The sequence below is a fragment of the Mytilus californianus genome, unplaced genomic scaffold (assembly GCF_021869535.1).
Source record: "Mytilus californianus isolate M0D057914Y unplaced genomic scaffold, xbMytCali1.0.p SCAF_3, whole genome shotgun sequence".
Taxonomy (NCBI): Eukaryota; Metazoa; Mollusca; class Bivalvia; order Mytilida; family Mytilidae; genus Mytilus; species Mytilus californianus.
The window spans coordinates 15591403-15618927 of record NW_026262679.1 but is presented as its reverse complement, the minus strand read 5'-3'; the positions used below and the strand labels follow the sequence as shown (position 1 = coordinate 15618927).

General features: G+C 33.3%; 1 protein-coding gene and 1 long non-coding RNA gene across 2 annotated transcripts; one reads left to right on the top strand and one right to left on the bottom strand.

The window, feature by feature from the left end:
* Positions 1–225: 225 nt before the first annotated feature.
* LOC127733987 (sodium/glucose cotransporter 4-like) lies at positions 226–22958 on the bottom strand. The gene is made up of 15 exons (XM_052243479.1): positions 22851–22958; positions 22567–22638; positions 19715–19819; positions 14321–14380; positions 10888–10992; positions 10442–10547; positions 10081–10161; positions 9226–9431; positions 6917–7052; positions 5896–6003; positions 5193–5343; positions 3608–3776; positions 1854–2069; positions 1249–1375; positions 226–865 (listed from the first exon to the last, which is right to left on the bottom strand). Exons 1-15 carry the CDS (start codon positions 22956–22958, stop codon positions 663–665), a joined length of 1953 nt encoding a protein of 650 aa, XP_052099439.1. The 3' UTR covers positions 226–662.
* LOC127733988 (uncharacterized) lies at positions 12228–13198 on the top strand. The gene is made up of 3 exons (XR_007997334.1): positions 12228–12299; positions 12804–12911; positions 13142–13198. It is a non-coding gene; the product is annotated as an uncharacterized LOC127733988 (long non-coding RNA).
* Positions 22959–27525: the final 4567 nt, after the last annotated feature.

Here is a 27525-nt window from a genome sequence, read left to right as displayed (position 1 = left end):
CAACTGATCAAAACACACAAGTTCATGAATATTCAAGAAAACATTTTAGATGACTAAAGACTCCATATAACCATTCATGTTTCTGAATGTATGTTGATGTTACTGTGATATACTCTGAAAACATGTGTTTCGTTTTTATAGTCTCATGTCTCTATACTGTTGGATTAAAATGTAAGAAAACATGTATTTAATAGTACTAAATTATTATTATTATGATACCAAACAGTAGTACAAAAGCTATACTATTATGTAAAATTACAGAAAATCTTAAGGTTACACACATATATTTTGTTACGATATCAACATATACTATATTTACAGAAGAATAAGATACAGTAAAACAATTGTAAATAAATAAAAGAAAGGTAACTCAATCGACAATAATTACTGCCTTGAGCATGTTGAGATAAACAGATAAATATGTGCCATACAGAGATTACACTTTTGGCTGTATTAATACTTTACTCCATCTATAGCAAAGACGTAGGATAATAGATAAACACTTTAGACCATCCAAGAATGATTACGTTGAAGCTTGTTTCCTGTCCCAGCAGTGTCTTCAGATAATTTGTTTTGAAATGTTTTATCAACGGACGAACGACAAGTGACGAGATAAGACTTACATATTCCTTTGTATTAAGTAAGGTACATGTAATACTATTTCATGCAAAAAATGCCCACATAAATATTCCAATACACATTAACAGTAATGCATTTAAATTAACAAACAATTTCCAATTAGGATCCTCTTTAATGTGTGTCAACAGTCTTATCTGTTCTAATTTTTCTTCTTCTGTCCGTGTTATTTCTTTTGGCTTCTCATATCCACATATCATATAAACTACCTTTCGCCACGTGGGTATTTCTTCTACAAATTTTAGAAGAAATTATAATATCATATTTGCAATCTATTTTTAAAAGACTCGTGTTGAATGCCATTTTAACTACAATAATCCCTAGAGCGCAACTGATGAGTCTTATGTAGATAGGTACAAAAGAATCCGATAGAGAGAAAAATATGGACCAATGCGCACCTATAACTTTAAAAAAAAAGTATACTATTGTTATATATAAACCAATTAAATACAAATGGGTATGACTACGGATTACTATAACTATATTTCTTTCAATCTTATTTGAAATTGATATATATATATTTGTAAATTGTAAAATTTCAATGTTTATACGGAAAGAATCTTATTTGTTATGATGATTATGTCAACAGGAATCAAGTGTAATGAAATATACCTGTCGTGTGTTTCTTTGATGCTTGGCTCGTTTTAAGGCGTTCGGACTTCTCTTCCCATAATATCTCTTCAGGATATGGTTCTCGTGTGAGGGTACTATGACGTGACCACCATGTTAACCTGATTAGCTGGAACACCGAAAGTATCGTAAGAAAATAAAGTAAAAGTTTTTTTTTTTAATCCATACAAAGTCTTTTTCACAGTTTATTGTTTGTGTTGCTCAGTCTTTAGTTTTTTATGTTGTGTTTTGTATACTATTGTTGTCTTCTGACCGTTTTCCTTTTTTTGCTAACGCGTTGTCAGTTTAGTTTCGACTTGTGAGTTTGAATGTCCTTTCGGTATCTTTCTATTGCAATGATTATTATAAAGTTAATGTTGAACGACTTTATTATTTATTTTGAACTCAGTGTGTCGAGTTTTGTATTACACACAATGCATTGTATAACTGCGAAATGCAAAACGCAATACATTGATAAAAATTACAACTTAATTGCTTTTATATTTTCTACAAAGTAGATACATGAAAGCATTTTCCGAGATAGCAAGTTGTAACTTCAAGATAACTACTTTTTATATTTGATTAAACAGTCATTCCACAAAACTTACATGTTTTTCGTCTACGGGCTTCGTTACCAGGGAAACAACAATAGTTACAAGCATACTGAAGAAAAACAGAAATATAGTGAAATGAAGAAAATGAACTTTTGATATAACAGTTGGTCTTGTATCTTCTTCGCCACATTTTGGTGAGCCATATCCAAAGTCTAATCCCATGCGTACTAATCCGACAATCAATCCACATATTGATCCCCAAAACGCTCCCTACAATATTAAATAATTAAAAGTTTTACAGATTTTTCCCTGTTCGAACAAAACATAGTTTATATAAAAAGTTACTAGCAATCGTTAGAACAATTTCAAATTCATTATTATAGTTTGCAGAAACAACTTATTTGAATTGTTGTAACTCGTTTTTTCTCGATCTGAATATGCATGACATATATTGTACTAGACGTAAGCAAACCAACAATCAATCATCCAAGCAACTTGCGGATAGTGATGGAAGCCATTGCTGGGGACCTCGCTAGAGAACACCATAAAATTAAAATGCGAATCAGAAGTTATCATGGTTATTCGATTCAAACATAGCTATTACCAACGAAAGACCCATTTCCACAGAGAGGGCTAAGTTGCATGGACTTGCATGTTTTGACCATGGCTTTCACTTTATGGTATGTGTCCTTGTACGCGATATACCTTCTAGTTGTGAATAATCATACCAAGTTTCATTACCCAGCTCCAAGGGGTTTGAAAGTAAGAGAGCGGGAATGTTTATGTATATTGCATAGGGGTGACTACATTGAACTAAGAAGTTGACCAAGACTTGCACTGTACGGTATTTTCCCAATTTACACAACATAACTTCTAGTTGTGATGAATAATCTTGTCATGTTTTATTCCCAAACTTTCAGAAGTTTCAACGCCAGAGAGCAAAAACGATTTTTTGAAAATATGCACAACGGTTACTATAAAATTAAACTAAGTTTTTGACATCGACTTTCACTGTAAAGTGTTTTCCTATACGCATTCTGCCTTTCCATTTTTCAAGAACAAACCCAAAAGGTTTGAATTTTAGAGAAAAAAAGAAATATGTCCGGTAACTAATGAAACATTAGAAACATGACACAACTGGTATATAACGTCAGATGGAAAGGTTTGTTAAACATTAGAAACATGACAAAACTGGTATATAACGTCAGATGCATGGAAAGGTTTGTTAAACATTAGAAAGATGACAAAACTGGTATATAACGTCAGATGGAAAAGACTGTTCAACATTAGAAACATGACAAAACTGGTATATAACGTCAGATGGAAAGGTTTGTTAAACATTAGAAACATGAAAAAACTGGTATATAACGTCAGATGGAAAAGATTGTTCAACATTAGAAACATGACAAACTGGTATATAACATCAGATGGAAAGGTTTGTTCAACATTAGAAACATAACAAAACTGGTATATAACGTCAGATGGAAAGGTTTGTTAAACATTAGAAACATGACAAAACTGGTATATAACGTCAAATGGAAAGGATTATTAAACATTAGAAACATGACAAAACTGGTATATAACGTCAGATGGAAAAGATTGTTCAACATTAGAAACATGACAAAACTGGTATATAACGTCAGATGGAAAACATGACAAAACTGGTCTGTAACGTCAGATGGAAAACATGACAAAACTGGTCTATAACGTCAGATGAAAAAAACATGACAAAACTGGTAAATAACGGCAGATGGAAAAGTTAGTAAAACGAAATTAAGTATCTTTTAAAGATATTAATAATAAATAACCTTTTCATTGGTTCTTTTCCACAACATGGCCAATAGGAAGAGCGATAACACTGGCGGTGCGAGGTATCCTGTTACGGATTGAATGTAATTAAAGAGTTGTCCCCCTTGAGATGCTTGTAACACGGGAATCCATATTATGCTTATTACCACCAGAGCAATAATGAATATTCTGAAAATATAGAAATATATTTATTTTTTTAAATAGGCTATATTTATTCACTATAAAATGAATTTATATGGTTTGTACTAAATGGTTATCTATCTATAGTGGCTTCAAAACCTTAAAAATAAAACCGAGTATGATAGAAAGACAAAAGTTACTAAGTGTTAATTACAAAGAATAGTTAAATCATTTCAGAAGATTTTTATGTTATAATAGTGTTTTAAAACTATACTAACTATTATTTTATACATGCACATATGAACACGCACGGTACTACAATCTGTCGATACCTATATTTTGGCAGTGCACAAGGTCATGTTTTTCTCTGACTGTTAATGACGTCTTTACACTGAACCAACAGAATGTTTGATGTGCACTGATTGATATTTTAGTCTTAGATACATGATTTTTTATTAGTAGTTATTCGCTTTGAACTAGCTGTCAGTAACTGCGAGTACTCTTAGATTTGCACTAGGGATATATAAATACACTGCCACTTTTTTGTTTGATGTTTTTCTGCTTTGTAGCGATCTGATGAGTTAAGCCCTATTCAACTGATTTTTATAGTTTGTTCTTATGTTGTACTGTTAAATTTTTTGTACACCACTGTCCCAAGGTTCATGTTTGTCATATTTGTTTTTCGTAAATTGTTTGTTATAAATTAGGCCGTTAGTTTTCTCAATTGAATTGTTTCATATTTTTCATGTCGGGGCCTTTTATAAATAGCCAACTATACGGTATGGGGTTTTCTCATTGTAAATGGCCGTCCGCGATTGCATATCATTGCTTACATCCACTTCATTTGAACGTTGGTGGATAGTTGTCTCATTGGCAATCATACCATATCTCCTAATCATTATATATTAGTGGAATACATTTACAAACCATTTAAACCATTATTTTCAACAATTAAATAGTACATAATCAATTTAAATTAATTTGGTTTTCGGCATTATTTTTTTTATATGGGTCTTATATAAATCCACTGATAAAGCATAGATTCCTTCTTATTTCAATATGATGCACCTCTTCTGTCTTTTCTCGCAAGAGAGAAGCCGGAAAAAAATGACGAAATAATTTTTTTTGTACCTATTTATGCAATAATGAATTTCCTTTTGAAGATTAGTTGCAGTATTTCCGTTATGTAGGTCAAATTAACCGACTCCCAGAAAGAATAACGAGGAGACGGGTATCAATACAACCTATCGCTATTTGTCCGCCATTACTGAACATAACAAAGGTTCCGGTAAAGTTTTGACGTCACAAGAGAAAATGTCTAACGCCACAAAGGAACATTGATTGTTGTATGACGTCAATAGTTTAAGTGTCGCAAGCTCTCAGTCAAGTGTCGCAGATTCCTAAATAGCGATAAGGTCTATTAACATAGTGTACACATGAATCATGAAATCATGGATACATTACCTCCCAACAACTAGCAATTCCCCATCAGAAGCTCCTGCTCTAATACGCTTCCATATATCCATTGTAAATATAGTACTTGAACTGTTAAACACTGATGTGAGAGAACTCATTAAAGCAGCCATCATGGCCGCTAACATAAGTCCGCGTAGTCCTACAATATAATTAAAATTATCAATATATCGAGACATCTAAGTACTACGTTCACATAAGGCAGGTTACTTTGTCTATAATGTAAGAACTGTCTGTCGCTAAATATTGAGTCACCTCAACCGCTTTTTAAAAATACAGTTAACTGATAACATGGATTCATTGTAACTTTAAGCATATTCTTCGTGTATAACATGGTAACTGACGGAAGACACTGTAATTGTAAACAAAATGGCTGCAGACGAGATACGAATTATAATACTACATTACCTTAACTGATGGCATTAATTATTAGCATTAAATGACATTTCTGATAAAAAAAAATCGGAACTGAATGGACATTCTTTATCAATACCCCTTTTCGAAACTTTATAAAGTTCACGTTCCCAATAATGTTTGTTTTCAAGATCAATATTTAACCATAGTACTAATCAACTCTCGAACTAATATTCTTTGCATACATTTGAATTTACCGACTTGAATGATTACGATATTATTCATTATGTGAAAATAAATATCAAAATGAATAATAGAATAGATCTATATACTAGTCTACCTTCAGGCATTAATTCAACAACAAGCTTAGGATAAGCTATGTTAGTACAGCCTGCTGCATTGTCACAAACTATCTTACATACTGCTGGATCTACGCATGCAATCTGATCTGAAATGTAACAATATATCAGTCACACAGCTGATTTTACACATGTGATAGGATATGAAATGTTGTAAAACTATCTTACATACAGCTTGATCTACACATGCAATCTGATCGAAAGTGAAACATACCATCTTTCATACAGATGGATCTACGCAGAAATAAGTTCTAAAATGTAATAAAAATATATTAAGTACAGCTGTATCTACGCAGGACTGAAAATCTGATCTAAAATGTTATAAAATTATCTTACATACAGCCGGATCTACTCAGGAAACCTGATCTGAATTTTTATAAAATTATTTTACATATAGCTTGATCTACGCACGCAATCTGATCTGAAATGTTATAAAATTATCTTATATACAGCTGGATCTACTCAGGTAATATGATCTGAAATGTAAGTAATTTACTTGCATACATCTAACTTACACGGGCAATCTTATCTGAAATCCATAAACTATTTTACATACAACTGGCTCCGAATCTACACATGCAATCTGATATGAAATGTTCTAAACTATATTTCATACAGGTACACATGAACTTTGATTCCAAAATGTAATAACTTATCTTATATAGAGCGTGATCCACATACATGTATGCTATATGATCTGAAATGTAGCACACTGTCGTACAGTTGAATCTACGCAAGCAATATGACATGAAATGGAATAAAGTATCTCCTGTTTTATCGTAGAGTCAATCATCAAGATACCTACGAGTCAAAATTTGTATCTTTTCGATATCCCCTAACACATCCGGTAATGCTGCATTTAATTAGATATGTTTTGTAAAGTTGTAATGAAGATAACAGTTTCCCTCGTGACATGCTTTTGCGTATGTAAATTAAACAAATCAAAATAAATACATAAGTCAAAATACTAATGATAATAAATAAACAACTTTGAATAATTACCCGTGTACAAAATTCTACTAATCATTCCTGGAAACACTGTTGTGAACAATGGCAAAATTTTCAAATACGCTGCTAATATCGATCCTCCTTTAACATGATGCATGTTTTTCGCTGCCAGAGATCTTTGTACAAGAACCTAAATTTATATTATCAAAAGTGTTAGTACTAGTAAGAACAGAATAGACTATATCAAAACAGTTATTACATCGATAAAAACTGAAGTACTTAGACAAATAGAGAAGAAACAGGAATCGTTCAGGAAGAATAATCGGCAGAATTCACGAAGGAAGAACAACTGGCAGAAATCAACGAGGAAGGAGAATCGACGGAAATAGATGAGGAAGGTATGTAGTCTAGATCGCAGAGGAAGGAGAAGAGATATAAAAGTTTGTGGATGGATATCCGACAGAAACAGCTGAGATAGGAGAAAGGAGATCCGACAGAAACAGCTGAGATAGGAGAAATTAGCAAAAATCAATAGAGAAGGAGGATTGGCAGAAATCGGCGAGGAGGAGAATCAACATATATAGCCAAGGAAAGATAACATAAATTGACGAGGAGGAGAATCAACATATATAGCCAAGGAAAGATAACATAAATCGGCGAGGAGGAGAATCAACATATATAGCCAAGGAAAGATAACATAAATATCGGCGAGGAGGAGAATCAACATATATAGCCAAGGAAAGATAACTTAAATCGGCGAGGAGGAGAATCAACATATATAGCCAAGGAAAGATAACATAAATATCGGCGAGGAGGAGAATCAACATATATAGCCAAGGAAAGATAACTTAAATCGGCGAGGAGGAGAATCAACATATATAGCCAAGGAAAGATAACATAAATCGGCGAGGAGGAGAATCAACATATATAGCCAAGGAAAGATAACTTAAATCGGCGAGGAGGAGAATCAACATATATAGCCAAGGAAAGATAACATAAATATCGGAGAGGAGGAGAATCAACATATATAGCCAAGGAAAGATAACATAAATATCGGCGAGGAGGAGAATCAACATATATAGCCAAGGAAAGATAACTTAAATCGGCGAGGAGGAGAATCAACATATATAGCCAAGGAAAGATAACTTAAATCGGCGAGGAGGAGAATCAACATATATAGCCAAGGAAAGATAACATAAATCGGCGAGGAGGAGAATCAACATATATAGCCAAGGAAAGATAACATAAATATCGGCGAGGAGGAGAATCAACATATATAGCCAAGGAAAGATAACATAAATATCGGCGAGGAGGAGAATCAACATATATAGCCAAGGAAAGATAACTTAAATCGGCGAGGAGGAGAATCAACATATATAGCCAAGGAAAAATAACTTAAATCGGCGAGGAGGAGAATCAACATATATAGCCAAGGAAAGATAACTTAAATCGGCGAGGAGGAGAATCAACATATATAGCCAAAGAAAGATAACTTAAATCGGCGAGGAGGAGAATCAACAAATATAGCCAAAGAAAGATAACATAAATTGACGAATAAATTGCTGACGAAGACGGATCGACACCAATCTGTTAGGAAGAAGAACAGACAGAAACCGAGGAAGAAAAGACTTGACGTAAAATACAACAAGTATAACAGGCAAAAACAATACTAGTACTGTCAACTAATGTTCGTTCATCTGAAAGACATCAGAAGAGTCGACTAATCACACACATTTATTTGTTTACAAATGTCTTATCAAAGTAATATGCTTTCGTAATATATATAGAAATATTTTTACATTCGAGTTGTCGACCGCTGATCTGTTGTTGATTCTAAACGGAAATAAAACCTTTATAGAAACACGTGATCTGTAGTATTTTGATCCAGATTTATGAACAAATCTTTATTTTAATAGCAGTCACGTGAGACAATTAAAAGAAAAATCATTTGGCGAAGATAACCCACCACCAAAAGCCAATAATGACAGTGCGTAGGGCTGCAAAACTCATACTTGTTCAAAAATCTCTTTTGTAAAACATGTTTAATTGGCTAATTTGATCAGGCCAAACAAAAATTTGTTTAGTATAATATTGCAATGTCGAAACGATCGGGAAAGCGTTATGCTAATCTGCTTTCATATGTATTCACAAATAACTATCTTCAGTGTAAAATATGTTATATCTTACTAACATATAGAATAACATCTTTCTGAAGGTTAATGCATTCCTAGAAATAGAGGTTAATTCAGCTGTTGGAAAACTTATCTTGCTAAAGATCTATATGCATCCAACTCTGCACATTTATTATGGACATGATATCTTTTGTCATTGTTTACATTTCAACATTTTATTTAATTTCGTACCTGGTCTGAACAGAAGTACCAACAGCTCAGTATAGAAATGCCAAAAACATTTCCTGGCCAAGGAATGTCTCCTGTTACAGCATCTCGTAGTAAATGAAAAGCTTCGTCAGTAGGATGACCACAGGTAGAATTATCGATAAGAGGCGATGGTAATGCCTCGGGATACAGTACGTATATCTTCTCCAGCCCACCAACTTTGATAAATGCTACGGAAGAAGTTGAGTAATCTTTGTATTGTGTATTTTACATCGCGATGAAACATTCTCTGTCTCAAACATATTTGTCTTAGGTACATATAACAAGGCTTAGATGTGCCGTTATATACAATGTAGTACTTTCATCAAGAAATTGACAATGAAGGTCGATTAAGAACTAAACTTTACAGAGTTGATATCAACATATTAGCAATACCTAAATATCGAGCATATATGTACCAGTTGACACGATACTGCAGAGTTTGCGTTTCAAATAATAATTCCATTGAAAGAGATTTGCTACTTACAAGGAAGCGATTCAACAATGGGTTCCTGGTGGTAAAGTTGGTATTCGGTTTTGAGCGTGCCTGATGAAGGTTAATCCAGAAAAGCGCTTCAGTCTCAAGTTTGCTGTGTTGTATTTTGAAGAATGTTCTCTTTTTTCGATTTTTGGCATGGTGTTGTCATTTAAAAACAAATTTATTTCCCTTTGTTATCTTCTGTTAATCTTTTGTTAAGCTAGTATTTTGAAAAAAGTTCTTAAGGTTTGAAAAATAATGAAGTGTGAATGATGAGATAACGTTTATTAATAAAACACGTCATACTACATGTGCAAATGTACAAAAAAAGAATTGTGATTTTACAAAAAAGATGTACCTACCTAGCACCATAAGAACGATAGCTCCAGCAACCATGATGACAGTCTGAAGAGTATCCGTATATATAACAGCTTTTAGTCCACCTACAAGTGATAACAAGTCCTGGTACATATATCGTTTCGTTAATACACAAGTTCAGTTAAAAAGAAAAACTATTTTAAAGCAATTTGGAGTTACAAAATGTCAAAAACGGAATGAATTACAGACCATGTAACGATGAACAAGATTGTAATAACCTGAACAAATCTATAACGTTAAGACAATTTTCAGACATCAATTGTTTTTTTTTCACCTATATTTTTTTAGAAAAATAATAAAACTTTAGATAAAAAAACATCTTAATATCCGAAACTATATCCATACCCGAAATTGTATAAATAGCTGAAATAGCCAACAGTACTATAACACCGGTATAAAGATCCCATCCTACTGCTTGTTGTATGAATATTGAACCTGCATACATATCTACCTGTAATGTGAACATAAATTTGTGCTGAAAAGTCGTTATTACTTCATTGAATGTGTTCGGTCTCTGACAATCCGATAGTCAAATTTTCATATTTCAAAATAATACACACAATGTTTATTTTCTGTTATGCTTTCGATTCGTTTTCAACATTTATATAATTCTTATTGTAGGTAGTGGAGATTGGAACTGTCACTAATTATTTTTCAAAGAAATTCACATTCTCTCTATATATATAGCTACATACAAAACATTTTTCAGTTTTTGGAGTAGATCACAAGAAGACAATCAGAGAATTTATCCACTAGTAGCACTGTCTTTATGGTCTGAAACGATTACTTACAGATATTTTTGTGAAGACGTATATAATAAGAGACAGCACAGACATGTACACCTGAAGTCTTTGTCCCCCAAAGCGTTTCTTCAGATATTCTGGTAAGGTGAACACCTGTAAATGAAATAAACACCAAATTTCTTGATAAACTTGGTGGTCTGTAAAAGTAGGCTACTATTATGTAGGAATAGTAGCTGAATGACCTTTAATCTTGGTAAAGTTATTGGTTCTTTTTCGACCTTTTGATTTGTTTTGAAAATTTGAGATGAAGAATAGCGCGTTTCCTTTGTGTTGGATTTTTCAAGTGTGTGAATTATTTGTCTTAACTATAAGTGCACCAATTCCGTTATTTGCAACTGCAGTTACTGTTTATTTAATAATGGGGTCAAATAATATTAAAAAATAATAAAACAGTTAACTTTTTTCTTTACATAAGTAAAATGAAGGTTTTAAACATAATTAAGGGGTATTTTATTATATATTTAAACAATGGGGTCAAATAATATTAAAAAATAATAAAACAGTTAACTTTTTTCTTTACATAAGTAAAATGAAGGTTTTAAACATAATTAAGGGGTATTTTATTGTATATTTAAACAATGGGGTCAAATAATATTAAAAAATAACAAAACAGTTAACTTTTTTCTTTACATAAGTAAAATGAAGGTTTTAAACATAATTAAGGGGTGTTAAACTAATATATAGTTTCTTATAAAACATGCGTACAGTACAACTTCACTGTAAATATACCTGACGCCTGACGCGTCCGGACGCGTTCCAAATTTGTACACCTAATGTTCAATATTTTAACGTCATATGTTCATGCTTAGAGACGTGTTCAACGTTTTAACGTTTGTGTTAAAAATATTAACATATGTGTTCAGACGCAGTGAACACCGGTGTTCAAATTCTGATCTAAAAAAGAAGACAGTCGTTTGTCCGATTTTCTATCCTTCCAATTGGCAAATTCAAAAAGAAATTCTTTAAAAAATATGAATGTATACGCAGGATGATGATCTTGTGAATTTTTGGCTAATATTTTAGAAATTGTGAAATATTAAACTTCCAAGCTGGCATATATGTATAGTTTATGAATTTATTTTATTATTTATTTATATATACTAGTTTTACTTATAAGTGACATAATTATGCATATCAATGAGGCCTGTTATGATAATATCGTAATAAAAATATGTCGATGTTTATCTTATTTCATGATCCGTTCATTTTATTAACATTACATGTTCAATCAGTGTTCAAATCGCTCGAAATTTTGAACACCTCGTGTTAAAAAAAATATACCAGGATACCAAATACCGGAAACAGATATCGGCTTGCGATTTGGCGGTTAAACGAAGAATGGATACACATAAGAAAGAGAACTGGAGAAGGGACTTCTATCCCATATGAACACGAAAGAAGTAAGTAACAAGTTAGAATAATCTCCATATGTAGTTCGATGGCTTCCTTGTTATTTTCTCATGCCAGATATATATTTGTCAAATATTCATAACTGTTATATCCAAATTTTCTATCAACATAAAAGACGAATTAAAAAACGGGCTTTAGATATAAACGTAAATAACTGTCAGCTTTGTTCTGATGATTTCCTAAACTGATGAATAAACAGTCTGTCTGTTATACAGAATAAATGATGATTTTCGACATACATACATTAGCTGAACACTAAGTGTTAAGAACTCTAACATCAAGTGTTAAAAAATGAAACACAAAGGCATTAAAAACTGAACACCACACATTCAATTGATGAACACTAAGTGTTAAGAACTCTAACATCAAGTGTTCAAAAATGAAACACAAAGGCATTAAAAACTGAACACCACACATTCAATTGATGAACACTAGTGCAAACATTTGGAACACCATTTTTGACTTAGAAAATGCATTTGTTTTTTTATTTGCAGGAATCGTTAGATTAAAATGTTTGAATTAGGAACCGGTAGCCAATAATCCCAAAAAGGTCATTTCTGCATGCTATAAAGTGGTGGAAAAAAGAAAGATGTCGAAAAAAGGTATGACAATATATGTATATTAATAGCTTATGTGGGTGTATCATTTCTATCTGTTCACCTTAGGTCAAGAAATCGACTTTTGTAATTTATAATGTCAAAACTTGCATTTCATTGCTATAGAATATCAATGTGTACACTAGTATATATCGACATTAAAGCATAACAAGCATTGCATAATTTGATGCTTTATGAAAAACTCTCTTCTATTAATTTTTAATTTTATTTTGCAGGATATATAGGCTCATAGACATTCCTTGTTGTGGAGGATTTTGACATTGGAAGTTGATAATAACACATAAAATGCCACCCAGTTGATAGCTTTAAGTGAAGATGCACTGAAAAGTGGAGCGTACATTGTATGTGATCGTACAAGAACTGTTGGAATTTGCAAACTTTTAAACTTTCATTGTGACAAATACCTATATCATAAACTATCTAATTATCACATTGACATGCTTTTTTGGTTAGGATACAAATGATGTTGCAACTATCTAGTCATGTAGGGGAAAATCATTATTTGTTATATATATTTAAGTCGGTTTAAAAACATTATGTATGTGATTTCATTGACTGTTACTTGTGATATCATAAGGTATATGGTGTACTTTTCTTACATATAATATGCTCATTTGATTACATAAAGAATTACTTGCTAAAATATGTTTTATTGTTATATTTTGCCTGATTGAATATAGTTTTTATAACAGTTTATTTAAGTTGAGTACTTATGGAAAATTATGTACGCTTGAAAATAGAACATGTTCCACATTTGAACACCATCACTTTGAACACTTATGTCAACTGTTCTGAAAGTTAACGTTTGGTGTTCTGAATCTTAACACTTTGGCTTTAAACATGTTCTGTGTGTTCAAAAAGTGTTACATGGCTGTTGAACGCGTCGACGTATTAAGATTTTGAACATTCGGACACGTTAAATCGTTGAACACTAAGTGTTAAGAACTTTAACATCAAGTGTTCAAAAATGAAACACAAAGGCATTAAAAACTGAACACCACACATTCAATTGATGAACACTAGTGTAAACATTTGGAACACCATTACACGTTCAAAAAGTGTTACAAAAAAGCGTTCAAGCAGTGTTCTATTTATTAACACTTAGATTTACAGTGTTGATGATTTTGATAGATAGCATATGGACAAGTTTTGAAACATGATTGCATTACACTGTAGTAGTATCTATATTATAATGGTTATTCTAGTCAAATATGATTTCTAAGTTATGGCCTTTCTAATATACCATTATTTTTCAGTGGCAGTGCTTATTTTCCGACCTTCATCCCGGTCCCCCTATGCAGAACCTACTGTTAATTTGTTCTATATATGCACGAAGTAATTAGCACAGGGCATTTAGCAAGCAACAATCATTCAATCATACTATCAATACTTACCCCACTGGCTATATAAACAGGAACAAATAACCATCCTAGCAACAGCAAGCAAAATAAACCCTGCGAACAAAAACAAATTGATAAACTTTTTTGTTTCAATTTTTAACTACATTGTCTTTTAGCATTGGCTTTATATATATATATTTATAGATGATACAAGTGTGGACACAGATCAGTGTGGATAGTATGTTTGGATGTTTGACGGTGTTTTCTGACAAAAAGAGTTCTCTGGGTTTTCTCCATAGGGTTCTATGTTGAACTGATGTGCACAGTGACAGCCAACCTGTACCAAACACTGAAAATAGCAGTGTCTTTTATTTAATATTGAGTTTTAATGTTCAAGACTGTCATGGAGCAGACACTGATTTAAATAAGTGCCGACTGTTCATAGATTTTATTTAGCTAGACATTGCTTTTAATATCAAATTTACATATTGGCCAACATACTATGAGTGCTTCGTGTATATAATTTGTTCATTACTGTAAATAGATTTTGTGCATGTGCAACGTTCCATTGGAGGATTTCCTTTCAACATTTTAACTTTGAAATAACTTCTATGTGAATACATTAACATTTTTAATAAATGGGGAACGTGCCCATGGGACACAGATGATGTCCCCGCTTGCATATCATATAAAATTATAAAGGGACATAACTGAAGAACGGTAAAAGTGACACTACCCAAATTTGTACTTGATCTGAGTTTTGTGGTAATAAGTATTGTGTATAAGTTTCATAACATTTGGTTGAGGCAAACTTACCCTTCCGGAGCACTTGAGATCACCCCCAGTTTTGGTTGGGTTCGTGTTGCTTAGACTTTTTAAATTAGTTTTCTATGTTATGTCATCTGTACTATTATTTGTCTGTTTGTCTTTTTATTTTGGCCATGGCGTTGTCAGTTTGTTTTCGATTTATGAGTTTGAATGTCCCTCTGGTATCTTTCGTCCCTCTTTTAAGTAAAAGAACGGAAACGAAAAATTCAGCAATTTTTCTGATTGTAAAGGGGCATTACTCTAGAACAGTAAAAGTGACACCACCAAAATTCAAACTTGATCTGTGTTTTGTGGTAATAAGCATTGTGTATAAGTTTCATAACATTTGGTTGAGGCAAACTAAAGTTAGAGAACGGAAACGAAAAATTCAGCAATTTTTCCATTTGTAAAGGGGCATAACTCTAGAACGGTTAAAGTGACGCCACTAAAATTCAAACTTGATCTGTGTTTTTTAAAGATATCATAACTAGAAGAATACATTTTTGAAATGCACAACAAAGGTTTCAGGATCTTAACATTTACGCAAAGTACATTAACAGCAATAGAACTCTATTAGTTACACAGTGTGCTAGTGACCTAATACGATATATATGGAGTCAGTAAATTCCATATGGGATTAGAGCTTCCTCTCACCCCATATGGAATATACTGACCCCATGTATATCTTTATTAGGTCACTAGCACACTTTGTAACGAATTTATCTTACCGACTATCCTAACATGCGACATTTAGACTAGTGGCCTATCAAAGTGATCAAGTCATCAATATAAAGAACCTACTTCCATTGCTCCATACAAAAACAAATGCCAACAATAACAACTTGTTAGCTTTTAATGTGTTTTCTGCATTTATTTCAATTATCATCATCAATTGCTTCATCTGTTGTCCGGGTGAAACGTTTCAGATTTTTCCTCAACGCTGTGTCTATTTTTATACAGGGACGTAATATCACAACTAACCGTGTATTAAAATTAACCACGCCTACTAACCCATATTAAACATACAGGGTCTTCATGCGGTCGCTTTTAACCAATGGTATTCCTAGAAATGTATAGGAGGTAAGATAAGGTCATATATTTGTGTGTCCGTCTCAAGTCTAGTGAGCGGTTGTCTCTTCATATCTATATTCATTTGCCTGTCTCAAGTCTAGTGAGTGGTTGTCTCTTCATATCTTTATTTATGTACCTGTCTCAAGTCTAGTGAGCGGTTGTCTGTTCATATCTATATTTGTGTGCCTGTCTCAAGTATAGTGAGCGGTTGTCTGTTTATATCTATATTTATTTGCCTGTCTCAGGTCTAGTGAGCAGTTGTCTCTTCTTATCTATATTTATGTGCCTGTCTCAAGTCTAGTGAGCGGTTGTCTCTTCATATCTATATTTATTTGCCTGTCTCAAGTCTAGTGAGCGGTTGTCTATTCATATCTTTATTTATTTGCCTATCTCAAGTCTAGTGAGCGGTTATCTCTTCATATCTATATTTGCCTGTCTCAAATCTAATGAGCAGTTGTGTCTTCATATCTATATTTATGTGCCTGTCTCAAGTCTAGTGAGCGGTTGTCTCTTCATATCTATATTTGTGTGCCTGTCTCAAATTTGGTGAGCGGTTGTCTCTTCATATCTATATTTGTGTGCCTGTCTCTAGTTTAGTGAGCGGTTGTCTCTTCATATCTATATTTATTTGCCTGTCTCAGGTCTAGTGAGCAGTTGTCTCTTCTTATCTATATTTATTTGCCTGTCTCAAGTCTAGTGAGCGGTTGTCTATTCATATCTATATTTATTTGCCTATCTCAAGTCTAGTGAGCGGTTATCTCTTCATATCTATATTTGCCTGTCTCAAATCTAATGAGCAGTTGTCTCTTCATATCTATATTTATGTGCCTGTCTCAAGTCTAGTGAGCGGTTGTCTCTTCATATCTATATTTGTGTGCCTGTTTCAAATTTGGTGAGCGGTTGTCTCTTCATATCTATATTTGTGTGCCTGTCTCAGGTCTAGTGAGCGGTTGTCTCTTCATATCTATATTTATGTGCATGTCACAAGTCTAGTGAGCGGTTGTCTCTTCATATCTATATTTATGTGCCTGTCTCAAGTATAGTGAGCGGTTGTCTGTTCATATCTTTATTTATTTGCCTGTATCAAGTCTAGTGAGCGGTTGTCTCTTCATTTCTATATTTATTTGCCTGTCTCAAGTCTAGTGAGCGGTTGTCTCTTCATTTCTATATTTATTTTCCTGTCTCAAGTCTAGTAAGCGGTTTTCTATTCATATCTATATTTATTTGCCTGTCTCAAGCCTAGTGAGCGATTGTCTCTTCATTTCTATATTTATTTGCCTGTCACAAGTCTAGTGAGCGGTTGTCTCTTCATATCTATATTTATTTGCCTGTCTCAAGTATAGTGAGCGGTTGTCTGTTCATATCTATATTTATGTGCCTGTCTCAAGTCTAGTGAGCGGTTGTCTCTACATATCTATATTTATTTGCCTGTCTCAAGTATAGTGAGCGGTTGTCTGTTTATATCTATATTTATTTGCCTGTCTCAGGTCTAGTGAGCAGTTGTCTCTTCTTATCTATATTTATGTGCCTGTCTCAAGTCTAGTGAGCGGTTGTCTCTTCATATCTATATTTGTGTGCCTGTCTCAGGTCTAGTGAGCGGTTGTCTCTTCATATCTATATTTGTGTGCCTGTCTCGGGTCTAGTGAGCGGTTGTCTCTTCATATCTATATTTATGTGCATGTCACAAGTCTAGTGAGCGGTTGTCTCTTCATATCTATATTTATGTGCCTGTCTCAAGTATAGTGAGCGGTTGTCTGTTCATATCTTTATTTATTTGCCTGTATCAAGTCTAGTGAGCGGTTGTCTCTTCATTTCTATATTTATTTGCCTGTCTCAAGTCTAGTGAGCGGTTGTCTCTTCATTTCTATATTTATTTTCCTGTCTCAAGTCTAGTAAGAGGTTTTCTATTCATATCTATATTTATTTGCCTGTCTCAAGCCTAGTGAGCGATTGTCTCTTCATTTCTATATTTATTTGCCTGTCACAAGTCTAGTGAGCGGTTGTCTCTTCATATCTACTAGTATATTTATTTGCCTGTCTCAAGTATAGTGAGCGGTTGTCTGTTCATATCTATATTTATGTGCCTGTCTCAAGTCTAGTGAGCGGTTGTCTCTACATATCTATATTTATTTGCCTGTCTCAAGTATAGTGAGCGGTTGTCTGTTTATATCTATATTTATTTGCCTGTCTCAGGTCTAGTGAGCAGTTGTCTCTTCTTATCTATATTTATGTGCCTGTCTCAAGTCTAGTGAGCGGTTGTCTCTTCATATCTATATTTGTGTGCCTGTCTCAGGTCTAGTGAGCGGTTGTCTCTTCATATCTATATTTGTGTGCCTGTCTCGGGTCTAGTGAGCGGTTGTCTCTTCATATCTATATTTATGTGCATGTCACAAGTCTAGTGAGCGGTTGTCTCTTCATATCTATATTTATGTGCCTGTCTCAAGTATAGTGAGCGGTTGTCTGTTCATATCTTTATTTATTTGCCTGTATCAAGTCTAGTGAGCGGTTGTCTCTTCATTTCTATATTTATTTGCCTGTCTCAAGTCTAGTGAGCGGTTGTCTCTTCATTTCTATATTTATTTTCCTGTCTCAAGTCTAGTAAGCGGTTTTCTATTCATATCTTTATTTATTTGCCTGTCTCAAGCCTAGTGAGCGATTGTCTCTTCATTTCTATATTTATTTGCCTGTCACAAGTCTAGTGAGCGGTTGTCTCTTCATATCTATATTTTTTTGCCTGTCTCAAGTATAGTGAGCGGTTGTCTGTTCATATCTATATTTATGTGCCTGTCTCAAGTCTAGTGAGCGGTTGTCTCTACATATCTATATTTATTTGCCTGTCTCAAGTATAGTGAGCGGTTGTCTGTTTATATCTATATTTATGTGCCTGTCTCAAGTCTAGTGAGCGGTTGTCTCTACATATCTATATTTATGTGCCTGTCTCAAGTCTAGTGAGCGGTTGTCTCTACATATCTATATTTATTTGCCTGTCTCAAGTCTAGTGAGCGGTTGTCTCTTCATATCAATATTTATGTGCCTGTCTCAAGTCTAGTGAGCGGTTGTCTATTCAAATCTACATTTATGCGCCTGTCTCAAATCTAGTTAGCGGTTGTCTCTTCATATCGATATTTATTGAGATATTGATGTTGATGCAAGATAGTTGGTGGTCTCTTTTGCTTTCAGTTATAACTTTTTTCGGACGAAGTTCTCGAGAGATATTGGCATATATTTTAAGTGTGTATCTAATTGTGAATGACCAAATGGTTTCCTCTAAATATCTATTTTATTCAACTTGTGTTATTGTTTTGATCACATTCAAGTATACTCCATATCATGTTCAGTCTCTATCATTTCTTGCTTTTGATGTGTAAATAGTGATTTCAAATAGCACATGATAAGGGGGGAACAATCTTTAATGTAAGAACAGTCGGAATAGCCAGAAGTTGCGTCGACAGGTTAAGCAACTTCTATCCCCCATGACTTTCAGATTAATATCCAGTACAAAAGACCAAGACCGGGTGTGGAAGTTGATAAAACCGGTTATAACAAAATATTAACTTAATGAAACCTTACATTGAGTTCGTAACTCGCCACTGCTATACCATTGGCTGCACCGGTTCCTGCCAAACCAACAAAGCTACCACTACCTATGTTACTGGCGAATAAAGAGGCTCCAATCTAGTGATAAATAAAATGATCAAAATATTGTTAACATTGTACTTTAAATTGAAAAGTTGTTTTCAGCAATTGACGTGGCTAAGTTTGTGTTACGAGAATGCCTCCAAAGAGTTCCTAGGACTTTATAGCATTGCAATACGCCAATTGCAGATCAAACCATGCTAAACAGAGAGTCGGAATTCTGTAATGAGTCTGATGAGCTCCCTACACTTTCTCTATATGTGTTTCGACTTTCTGGTTATCTGCTGTCTTAATTGTGTATGGCAACAGTTTAGATATATTTTATCCCCGAGTTAATAAATATTGAATGGGGAAGAAAGGTTTTTGTCTGTCCCGATTTAACGCATTATCTAAACTGTTTGGCCTCGTTCTGATGTCCAAAAAAAACCTTACTCCAATAAAACGATATTGTAGAAATGCTAACACAGGTCAATCTTACAATTGATTTGTTAGAGAAAATAAAAAAGGTTACTTGGAACAAATAAGCTGAAATTTTAAAGATCTTGTAAAGTTTTATATTTGAAACAAACGCCTAGAATAGATCTACGTCGGACTAATTTTTGTACACTTCAACAAACAGTTGGAAGCTAACTTGATGATTGTAATGACTTAGTAGGTTGGTTACTGAATTAAATGCATGCAGATTGGATATTCAAAATGATTCACATGGCTATTGAAATCTTTTTTTTTCTCTCATCAAAATCAATACGAACAGGAGTATGCATAACAGTTCACTCACAGCTAAAAAAAACTTAAATATTCTGAACCCAAAAAGGTTTGATGCAATTTGCAATCATTCAATTGAAAATATTAATCCTGTATTCAAAGACTAAAGATGATTTAAGTTGTACGATCTGATGGTAAATTCGTTGATATTTTTTTCAAAAAGTAAGATTGCAGAACTAACATCAGACAAGTTTAAGCCCTTGTGGTTTTGATCTCCCTATCATTTTAAATATTTAGCTTCCAAAATGTTTTCAGTCTTACGCTTACTCAATGAAAGCTATTTTAAAAACACATCTCTTGTACAGTGGAGATCACTTCTAACCTCTCATTAGAACTGTCAGAATAATCTGTCATAGAACTGTTCTAAACTGTCCTAGAACAGTTCTACCTAGAACAGTTCTACCCTATAACTGTTCTAAGTAGAACTGTCAGAAGCAGTTCTAGGTAGAACTGACCAAATTAGCTCTAGGTAGAACTGTCAGGATCAGTTCTAGGGCAGAACTGTCTAAAACTGTTCTAGGTAGAACTGTCCAAATCAGTTCTAGTCGTAGAACTAACAGCAGAACTGACCAAATCAGTTCTAACCGTAGAACTAACAGCAGAACTGACCAAATCAGTTCTAACCGTAGAACTAACAGCAGAACTGTCCAAATCAGTTCTAACCGTAGAACTGTCAGGATTGAAGAACAGTTCTAAATGACGTCACTGCAGTTAGAGAAATGTTAAAACAGTGCTGTGATGAGAATTTTTTAATATATATTATATTCTTTTGACTTATTTATATTTAAGACAAAGAGTTCTTAAAACTGTTCTATGGATAGAACTGACTAAATCAATTCTAGCCGTAGAACTGACCAAATCAGTTCTAATCGTAGAACTGTTCTAGTCGTAGAACTGTTCTAGCCGTAGAATTGTTCTAGTCGTAGAACTGACCAAAGATTTGGTCAGTTCTAGGTAGAACTGTCTAAAACTGTTCTAGGGTAGAACTGTCAGGATCAGTTCTAGGTAGAACTGTCTAAATCAGTTCTAGGTAGAACTGACCAAATCAGTTCTAGGTTAGAACTGTTCTAGCTAGAACTGTCTAAAAGGTGTCAGGATGACAGTTCTACATACTGTCCTAGAACAGTTCTCCTGACAGATTCTGACAGATTTGATGAGAGGTTAGAAGTGATCTACACTGTACATTTAAAAGGGACAATATACTGTTATGTTTACTTTGATCGGCACTGCTGCTGGCTGACCAACAGACTCTAAAGGAAATACAGTAGAGAATGACGAACATGATTCATTCCATTTGTAATGTGTGTATATTTGAATATAATTCATAAATCTAAAGTTGCAATTTTCTGAGTTGGCTATTCTGCCGATGTCAGTTTATTTTATAACTTCCCATTAGTTTTCTGTTACTTTTGTGTCCGAAAACGTTTGGTTCAAGAAAGCCGTATCACATATTATAAAAATAGGAAGAAGTCAATTGTAGTGCAGTTAAGTTTATATGCTGATCTTTTACACGAAGTAACTTGGGAACAAAGGCTATTCATGGCAGATTAAGTATATTCTTACAGTTTTGTTTAATGTTTTTTTTACTTGTAACACACATATTTTTAATTAGCAACAGTCTTAAATAAATGCTACTATTCAAAATCCTAAATTTTATATGAACTGTGTTAGAAGCATTTTTCAACATTCAGCCTCGGGATAGCCCACGACAAAACATTTGATCTTTATGGGCCATAGAAAAAAGAAAACTTTATAATCAATTAAACAAAAAAGGTCAACACACCGTAAGTATATAATGGAAAAAAATATCGCAAACCGCATCTTGAAAATAATTGACGACTTGATAGATATCAAAATTTAGTATAATTGCATTAACAGTACTTATAAACTTTATCATTACATTATATTATGGTATTTATTTTGCTAGGAAAGATGAGAATACAAAATTCTGTTTCATTAATGGCGGGATAAAACATTTGAACTGCAAGTTACAATCAATCTCAATACAGAATAGTACTTACTGTGACCCAGATCATATCCCTTCCTGCCAGAAAATATCCACTTATACTGCCTCTTTGTGTTCGCCATGTCGCCTAACAAAATACAAAGCAAGCACGTGTTCAAGAAAAGACAATATGAAATATATGGTGATTTATATATTTGTACATATCTCATTAAGTTCAGTTAAATACAGTTATAACAGAATATACTTGTTTGTAGAATAGAGAATAGAATAATAACGACACAGTAAAATTAAGTTACAATGTACTTATATCAATCTTCCAATAAATTTAATTTAACTTACCCATATTCCAGTAGCAAGACACAGTAAAAGATAGATAACAATAACTACTAAGTCAACAGTTGTAACACCGGCGGAACTAAAGGCTTTTACTGTACTATTATCTGCCATTATGTCAAAAATATATGATTCGGAAGCTTAAATATCATCTATAAATATCTCCCTGTCATTTTACGTCCAAACAAATCGGGAGCACTATCGAAAGATAGATCGAGGTCTATTTCAGATCTTAAATATATTTTATCTAAAATACGACAAATCCAGGTATAAAAAGATAACACTCAAAACGTTTTATATAGTAAGATTTAATCTGCAAACATTGAAGTCGTAAATATTTTCTATGCAGTCCAGATAAACTTTACCTAACCCTTCATATGATACTTAAGGAGTTAGTTAATTGAACATTTAACATTGACAATTCAACTGATTAAGTTTCAGCAGGCATGTGAAGTTAATTTTGTTTGATCACCTTTACGTTATAGTAATATGTACAGAGTAAAGATAGCATAAGTTGTAGGCTGATCTGAATTAAGACAATTATTCATCGGATGTGACCACGAATTATTTTGAAACTCTTAATAATCCCGATTATAACGGCAATAAATAAAATGCGTTTCAATTAAATTTAGATACGATCCTTGTCAACTCATTGATCCTTCGATCACTTATTTTAAAAGGAACTTATCAATTCGACACCGTAGTAAGATCTTTGTATATTGTTTTTATCGGTATAAACATTGTTTGTGTTATTGAAAATTCAACCTAACTAAATAAGTATTGCTATATCGGTGCATTACATTTGCGCGCATTACCATTACATTTGTGCGCATTACCATTACATTTTGCGCAAATATCATTACGTTTGCGCGCAGCTTTTGATTACATTTGCGCGCATTATTTTACAGGTAAACTCAGGTAAATACAGGTAGATTATACTTATCTATTTATTTAACTATTATTTTCGAGCACAAGCACTTAGTCCAGGAAATATAAACAGATAAAAATGTAAAAAGCATAGAAAATCTAAAGATTAAAAGCACTGATTTTACATGTCGTAACCGGTGCACATAAATTAATGGATGTGCTGAATTAAATTGCTCATTGTAGTGAGCATGGAATGATTCCGGGCCGTTTGTAGTACGCCTGCTGACAGTATAGTGATGCCCAAAGGCGTTGCGGAAATAGGGAATCGGGTAAAATACCTTTGCCATTACTTATATAACTGTTCTGTCGATACGAATAGTAAATCCATCGTACATAAATGATCCCCCCCTTACCCCCCGATTTGTTTCTGACAAACGAAACTCCATGTGTGTGCTCTGACACAACTTTACAAACTTACTTAACTTATTTGTTTAAATCGCTATTCGGTAAAATAATGAACAAATTTACTCTGAAATATTTGCAATTAACTTACATGTATGTCTTAAGCTATTACGGGATTTCTCATGATCACTGTATATTTTTTTAGAATTCAATATGAAAAATATATAATTTTAATTTACAAATAGAACATGTTGAAAATTCATATTAACTATAGTCATATTTATTATGAATTATCTTTATTTTACCTGTGTTACCTGAAAAATAAATGCGCGCAAACGTAAAAAAATGTAATCCCCAAATGCGCTCAAATGTAATGCTATAGTATATGTATAGATATAAAACTAATGGTCCTACATCCCCACCACTTTTTTTATGTCCACAGGCAAGAGCCTGACATTAATCAAAATTGGTTGTCGTTGGTAATTGCACCTGACATAATTGTTTTTTATAAATTTTTATCATAAATCAAGCCGTAGATTATCTCGTTTGAATTGTTCCACATTTTGTCATGCCTCTTGTAGCTGACTATAAAATATGGGCTTTGTTCATTATTGAATAAAATTGAGAATGAAAATGGGGAATGTGTCAAAGAGACAATAATCCGACCAAAGAGCAGATAACAGCCCAAGGCCACCAATGGGTCTTCCACACAGCGAGAAAATCCCGCACCCAGAGGCGGGCTTTAGTTGGCCCCTAAACAAAAATGTGTACTAGTTCAGTGAAAATGGACGTCACACTTAACTCCGAAACATATAAATGAACTAAAATTTAAAAAAAACATACAAAACTAACAAAGGCCAGAGGCTCCTGACTTGGGACAGGCACAAAATGCGGCGGGGTTTAACATGTTTTGTGAGATCTCGACCCTCCCCCTATATCTCTAGCCAATGTAGAATAAACAAACACACGGCAATACGAAGGTAAAACTCAGTTTTAAAGAAGTCCGAGTCCGATGTCAGAATAGGTAACAGAAGAAACTAAGCCAAATGACATTCTGTAACCTATGGCTGTTTACATCGTCGTCATTGATGCTCTGGCGGATAGTTATATAAAAATAAGGAGATGTGGTATGATTGCCAATGAGACAACTATCCACCAAAGTTCAAATGAAGTGGATGTAAGAAATTATAGGAAACCGTACGGCCTTCAACAATGAGAAAACCCCATTCCGTATAGTCGGCTATAAAAGGCCCCGACATGAATAATATGAAACAATTCAATTGAGAAAACCAACGGCCTGATTTATAACAAAACAATTTACGAAAAACAAATATGACAGACATGAACCAACGACAACCACTGAACTACATGCTCCTGACTTGGGACGGTCACATAAAGAATGTGGCGGGATTAAACATGATTGTTTTTTTGGTGGGAAATCATATCACATATCTTTATTTTCATATTATGTCGGTTCAATTGAATTCCATGTGCAAATGTCTATAAATTATTTTAGAGCTTTGTAATTGCAGGTTCAAAATCCCTGATGTCACTATATTGAAAACCCCTGATGTCACTATATTGAAAACCGTAAAGTATGTAAAATATGTAAAATAACACGATCTTCCCATAGACACTCCGTAAAAGAAGATCGTTGATAACTTAATAAATATAATACGAATACGACGGAGAGAAATAATTGATTTGTAAAACTTGTAAATCAACCACTGATGTCGCGGGATTTACAAAACAAACATGAATAGTGACGAATAGTCCTATATGTGTATGCAAGTAGTCTACCAAGGGGTCCAGTAAGGCATTTAACCCACAGACACTTGTCTCTGGAAACGAAATTACCTTTATACTTAAATAATGATTATATTTATACTATGTAGGTAATTATTTTCAGAGATAAGTGCCTGTGATTTCACCTCTCAATCCCGTAAATCGCAATATGATTGCAATTTTATGACATGCAGCAAAGTACTATTTAGGATAAACCCCCAAAAATGTGGAAAAATTTGTTCCGAGCTCGCCGAAAATAGATAAAATATTGAGAGTTTTGGAAACAAACCAATATTGCACGAGCTTTTTTTCTTTATAAAACGGGTAGTTGAAAAAATAATTTAACGACAGAAAAGGAAGAAAAGGATGATCATTAAGTTAAAAAGTACCGTCTGTACGCTTGGGCATGTAAACATTGCTCGAAAGAATAAATGTTAATATTCTTATATTTTTTATCTTCTCCTAGTTTGTCTTTTTTATATTGTTCTGTAGTAAGATTTGTAAATATTTTGAAGTGATCATTTTTTTTTATTTAAATGCATTTAAATTATAGTTTGCATGTGTTTTTTCTTCATAAAAATTTCAAATTTTGCAAAACATAGAATATAGTCAATTTCCTTATCGTTCTAAATCTTACTCCAACACACAAATTATACAACATCAAAGAAAGCTCGACGTAACTGAAAACAATTTTCAAACATACTGAAATCATACCGTCATTGTCTAACTTTTTCGAAATACTAAGGATTTCTACCCCAGGAAAAGATTACCTTAGCTGTATTTGACAAAACCTTTCAGAATTTTGGTTCTTCAATGCTCATCAAATTCGTACTTTATTTGGCTTTTTAATTTTTTTTATTCGAGCGTCAATGATGAGTCTTTTGTACACGAAACGCGCGTCCGGCGTATAAAATTTTAATCCTGGCATCTATGACGAGTTTATTATATACTCATATATTATTATTTAGTTTTTCTAACTAATTTGATTCGTTCAGATTGAGTCACATGTTAAACTTTATTTTCAAGGTAGAATGAAAACGGCAGATCGAAAAGTGATATTGCACAGTTATTTTTAGAATATCTATAAATTGAAATCTAAAACCTCAATCCTTTGTGTCACAATCATAACAACCGATCAAAGAAATTTATGCTCTATTTCAAGCGTATTGAAAATAATGATACAACAATTGTAGCCTTTGTGTGAAGCCAATACGAGGATATATCGTCCTCATATAAAGGCTATAATTGTATAATATCGAGGACTGTATTTCGTAGAAAAGATTTGATACAGCAACATCATATATAGTAATGGAAGAAACTATCTCAAGAAATGACTGGAATAAATTGTACAAACTATCAATGCAGAAAATCAAAATTATGCAATTTAGTTTATCTTTTAACTTGATTAGAGAAATGATGTCTTTATATAAAAATACCAGAAGCAGTAATTAAACACACACCAAATTATAACCTTTATCAATCAGTCTATTCAGACAAGAAGAAAAAAAAAGTTTGAAGTACAATTCCTCAACAATGTCAGCTTCTTAATTAAATCATACAAGATCATACAATGTAAGTTAGTATTTGTGATAAAAAGATATTATCAACCCTACATTAGTTTGTGTTA